Source organism: Colobus angolensis, unplaced genomic scaffold (assembly GCF_000951035.1).
Source record: "Colobus angolensis palliatus isolate OR3802 unplaced genomic scaffold, Cang.pa_1.0 Scaffold4, whole genome shotgun sequence".
Classification (NCBI taxonomy): domain Eukaryota; kingdom Metazoa; phylum Chordata; class Mammalia; order Primates; family Cercopithecidae; genus Colobus; species Colobus angolensis.
The window spans coordinates 12,238,747-12,244,259 of record NW_012117376.1 but is presented as its reverse complement, the minus strand read 5'-3'; the positions used below and the strand labels follow the sequence as shown (position 1 = coordinate 12,244,259).

The window sequence follows — 5,513 nt, the reverse complement described above, 5'->3', positions numbered from 1 at the left end:
TTTTGCTTTCTTTAACCTGCCCTCTCTTCATAGGACCATATATGGTGTTGCAATCAGCAACAATGAAGGAAGATTTCATTAAGGAGGTATGGTGGGGTGAGCTCCATCCATGTTAGAAGAACCCAGAATCAACAGTTTTAAGTGACACTCAACAGAGTTACAGGAAAAAACAGACCACATGTGGGAACAGCATGGCACCATGTGAATATCTATCTTACTGATCTCCCGGCAACCACTGCTCTCTCTGACCCTTGCCCTCTCTGACCCTTGATCCAGAGAGTGAAGTTTGCTGTATGGGGGAAGCGAGACCCCCCCAGAAGGTAGCTGTGTGTATCCACTCTGAGATGTAGCTCAAGGAATCAGCCTTGGCTGTTCCCAGGGCTCTGGCATCTCCTCACCTGTTTGTGAGCTTCTGTGGTGCAAGCTTTTTTGTAGGGTCGGATTTCTTCAGAGCCAAATCCTGGGATCCACATGTTCCACTGGCGCTCTGCAAGGAAGAAGCCAGCACAGAGATAAAGGTACCAAAAAGCAGTACCAGGAGTGCAATGTGACCCCCTTGGATCAGGGAGGATGAATGTGGGCATCTGGCTACTAACTAACTCCACAGAGGGATTATATTACAAATGGGAAAAATGGGCATGGCCTCTCCAAGGTTTTTTTTTTTTTGGAGACAGGGTCTTCCCACTCTGTCACCCAGAGTGGGGTGCAGTGGCACAATCTTGGCTCACTACAGCCTTGACTGCCCCAGCACAAGCGATCTTCCCATCTTGGCCTCCCAAGTAACTGGGACTGCAGGTGCATGCCACCATGGCCAGCTAATATTTCTTTCTTTCTTTCTTTTTTTTTTTTGGAGACAGAGTCTCACTCTGTCGCCCAGGTTGCAGTGCAGTGACGTGATCTCGGCTCACTGCAAGCTCTGCCTCCCAGGTTCACGCCATTCTCCTGCCTCAGCCTCTCGAGTAGTTGGGACTACAGGCGCCCGCCACCACACCCAGCTAATTTTTTGTATTTTTAGTAGAGACGGGGTTTCACCGTGTTGGCGAAGAAGCCTAGCTATCCTGGGACTGCTAAAGGATGAGACCATATGGAGAGATGGTGGGTGGGGAAGATGGGAAGGGTAGGACTGGGGAATGTGAAGGGGAATGGGAGGGTTGGGAGGGACGGAGGGAGACGCCTACAGAATCCCAGCTGTTTCAGTGTTCTTAGACCAGGTATCAGACATGCATGATATGAAGCCTTCCATTATGGGTTATTTAAATTGTGTCCCTAAAAAGATATGTTGCAGTCTTAACCTTAAGTACCTCCAGAATATGATCTTATTTGGAAATAGGGATGTTGCAGATGAAATTGGTTAAAATGAGATCACATTGGAGTAGGGTTAGCCCTTAATCCAATATGACTGGTGTCCTGTGAGAAGAAAAGAAGAGACACAGAGACAGAGACACACAGGGAAAAGGCCATGTAAAGACTGAGGCAAAGCCTGGAGTTCTGTAGCTACAAGCCATGGAACACCAAGGATTGCCAGCCACCACCAGAGGCTAGGAGGAGGCAAGAATAGACCTTTCCCTAGGGGCAGCAATGAGAGCATGACCCTGCTGACACTTAGATTTCAGATTTCTGGCCTGCAGAACTGTGAGAGAAAATTTTTTGTTGTTTTAAGCTGCCAAGTTTATGGTATTTTGTTAAGGTAGCCTGAGGAAACTAGTATGCTTTCCTTCAAGACAATCTCAGGCCCAGCCACTGCCTGACTTAGTAAAACTAGCTGAGCCCAGTCAACCCCCAGATTCATGAATAAAATCAACAACTGTTATTGTGCTAAGCCACTGTTTTTGGGGTGGTCTGCTACACATTAATGGAAAACCAGAATATCTGTCCTTTTCTCTAGACACCAGCAACATTACCCAAAGTGTGTTATTTACTTTACCTAGACTACCAATGCCTCCCCAAGGCAATAGCTTCTTGACACTGTGAAGGAAGCCTTTCAATAATTAGTCATGGGCTGATCTGCACCGAATCTCATTCACTTGGCCTGTCTCTATAGTTATACATTGGACTGGGCATGGTGGCTCACGACTGTAATCCCAGCACTTTGGGAGGCCAAGGCAGGTGGATCACCAGAGGCCAGGAGTTCGAGACCAGCCTGACCAACATGATGAAACCCCATTTCTACTGAAAATACAAAAATTAGCCAGGTGTGGTGGTACAGGCCTATAGTCCCAGCTACTTAGGAGGCTGAGGCAGGAGAATCACTTGAACCCAGGAGGTGGAGGTTGCCGAGATGGCGTCACTGCACTCTAACCTGGGTGACAGAGTGAGACTTCATCAAAAAAAAAAAATATATTTATTTATATATAAAGTATAATATATATAAAGTATATATAAATGTATATATATTCATACAAACATATAAATTATATATATAATATATATACACACACACACACACAGTTATAGACAGATCTTCCTTTTAATCACATTGTATCCAATGCAGAGGGCTGCTTATTCATTTCCAAGTGATTATGGTTATCACTGTTAGCTGAGTATCTCCCAGAAAAACTCAAACTCAAATTTAGTGTCTGTTAAGTAGAAAAGGAAAATGTAAAATTGTATGTATGATTATAAACTTGGGGAAAACGCATAAATAAGCTAACACTGTAAGGGAACACTGAGGAACAGTTTCATTTGAATGGTGGAGACATAACAGTACCTACATTTACTAGAACCTACTTTGTGCAGGCCCTGTGCCAGTCACTTTACAGACATAGTCTATAATTCTCACAATTATTCTGTAAGGAGGATATTATGATCCTCACTTTACAAATGAGGAAACAGACTCTAAGAGATACTAGGTAGGAAAAATAGGCTGATACAGATGTAAAGTGGCAGAATCTGGTTTCAAACCCATGCCTGGGCTCATTCTCCCTACCATAGATGGATTTCTCTATTTGGTGCTGTTATTGAATTAATACATAAATCCCAGCGCCCAAAAGTCTGACTCTGGCATGAAGGTTCTTCTGACTACACTTTCCCTGGCAGTCCTGAAGAAGCAGTTGAATATATACTTCAGGGAGAAACAAGACCACATACCTAAATGCAGCTGGACATCTTTCACCTCCAGGGTGCTGGACTTGCGATGCCGTGCAAGCTGACAGGCTGCTGTCACCACACTCTCGATAAAATCATCAGCAATCTGCAGCAGCATCTGGGAAAGGTAAAGTGGGGAGAGTCAGCACGACATTGGCAGGGTAGGCTCCTGTTGCTGGGACAAGTGCTTTCAGCTTGTATTGCGTATTTAGTCAGGCTTTCTAGTAGAAGGCTGGAATCAGCATTTGGGCTAAGGTGGGGAAGAGGAATGAGAAGGACAAAAGAAACATTACCTAGGTTGAGTGCAACTCATACCTTACTGAGCATATAATTTCTACCCAGCAGGAATCAACTAACCCAATCCCTACCCTCCATATCTTTATTTATTCGTGAGAAAATAAAAGTGAATCATTTGAATTCCTCACTCACAGTATCTTTTTTTTTTTTTTTTGAGACGGAGTTTCGCTCTGTTACCCAGGCTGGAGTGCAGTGGCCAGATCTCAGCTCACTGCAAGCTCCGCCTCCCGGGTTCCCGCCATTCTCCTGCCTCAGCCTCCCGAGTAGCTGGGACTACAGGCGCTGCCACCTCGCCCGGCTAGTTTTTTTTTTTTTGTATTATTTTTAGTAGAGACGGGGTTTCACCATGTTAGCCAGGATGGTCTCGATCTCCTGACCTCGTGATCCGCCCGTCTCGGCCTCCCAAAGTGCTGGGATTACAGGCTTGAGCCACCGCGCCCGGCCTCAGTTAATTTTTTAATGTTTTGCAGAGACAAGGTCTCATTATATGGCCTAGGCTGGTCTTGAACCTCTGAGCTCCAGCAATCCTCCTGCTTCAGTCTCTCAAAAGGCATGAGCCACTGCATCTGGCCTGTTTGTGCTCTTAACCACTATGCTATACCAGTTCTCAGGGACCAGTTTCTAGGGTACCCAACCCCACCTTACCTCCTCCACATCTTCATCCAACTGCTCATTAGGATCCACTTCTCTTACTAAGTCCTGTAATTTCTTCTTGGTCAATACCTAAAGTTAATTGGGAGAAGACTTTTCAACCAAGTATTAAGGAAACGAAACAAATCATTACCCTGTAATGAAGAAAGGCTGTCAAATTGTTGGTTTTAGTTTTCACTTTCCAATGAGTTCAGAGTCTGGCCTACCTGACTATGCTGCTATAAGACAACACTCTCAAGACAGAAGTAACTTACGGAAAGGCGGAAAGAGCAGTTTGAAGACAGGCCAGCATCCAGCTGTCAGGCAGTATATTTCAGCCTCATGTCTTTTTCTCACTGTGCCTCTCGACATGAAGAAATTTGCAATTCTCTGACCACCACAAATTGTACCATGCCCCTTGCCTTTAGACAAGTTTTTTTTTTTTTTTTTTTTTTGAGACAGGATCTCCCTCTATTGCCCACTGGAGTACAGTGGCATGAACATGGCTCACTGCAGCCTTGACTGCCAAGCTCTCCCACCTAAGCTTCCCAGCTAGCTGGGACCATAGACACGTGCCACCACACCCGGCTAATTTTTTTTTTTTTTTTTTATTGAGAGACAGGATCTCGCTATGTTGTGCAGCCTGCTCTTGAACTCCTGGCTTCAAGTGATTCTTCCACCTCAGCCTCCCAAAGTGCTGTACATGCTCTTCCTCCCTTCTTCCTTCTTGCTCAGCTCATGGTGCCTCTTTCTGATGCTTTTCCTAGCCCATCCCAGTAAAGGTAACCACTTACTTCCTCATTTGGCCTCTACTGTATGCTGTGCACCCTTTATCATTGTGCATATTTATACACTTCCCTGTTTCTGACTTAATAGGCTAAAAGCTCCCTGAGGGCAGCCTTCATAAAGAAAATGTCATGTTCCATACATATGCCATTAAAAAGTGATCAAAAGAAAGCCAGGCACAGTCATCTGTGCCTGTAGTCCCAGCTACTCAGGAGGCTGAGGCAGGAGGATCACTTGAGGCCAGGAGTTGGAGACTGCAGTGAGCTATGATTGTGCCACTACACTCCAGCCTGGGGAACACAGGAAGACCTCATGTCTTAAAAAAAAAAAGAAAGAAAGAAAGAAAGAAGACGGCTGGGCACAGTGGCTCTTGCCTGTAATCCCATCACTTTCAAAGGCCGAGGTGGGAGGACTGCATGAGCCCAGGACTTCAAAGACCAGCCTGGGCAACATGACGAGACTCATCTCTATTTTTAAAAAACATCTAAAAAATGGCCAGGCACAGTGGCTCACACCTGTAATCCCAGCACTTTGGGAGGCCAAGGCGGGCAGATCACGAGGTCAGGAGACTGAGAACATCCTGGCTAACATGGTGAAACCCTGTCTCTACTAAAAATACAAAAAAAAAATTAGTTGGGCATGGTGGTAGACGCCTGTAGTCCCAGCTAGTTGGGAGGCTGAGGCAGGAGAATGGCATGAACCCAGGAGGTGGAGCT

At 45.5% G+C, this 5,513-nt stretch overlaps 1 protein-coding gene across 3 annotated transcripts in view; it reads right to left on the bottom strand.

The window, feature by feature from the left end:
* Positions 1–5,513, bottom strand: part of TAF12 (TAF12 RNA polymerase II, TATA box binding protein (TBP)-associated factor, 20kDa) — a 43,120-nt gene that overhangs the window by 2,491 nt on the left and 35,116 nt on the right. For all 3 annotated transcript variants that reach the window (XM_011955510.1, XM_011955511.1, XM_011955509.1), the window contains 3 exons: positions 4,027–4,104; positions 3,088–3,202; positions 399–487 (listed from right to left, as the gene is read on the bottom strand). In XM_011955510.1, the coding sequence (XP_011810900.1) occupies positions 399–487; positions 3,088–3,202; positions 4,027–4,104 (282 nt within the window). The remainder of the gene's footprint in view (positions 1–398; positions 488–3,087; positions 3,203–4,026; positions 4,105–5,513) is intronic.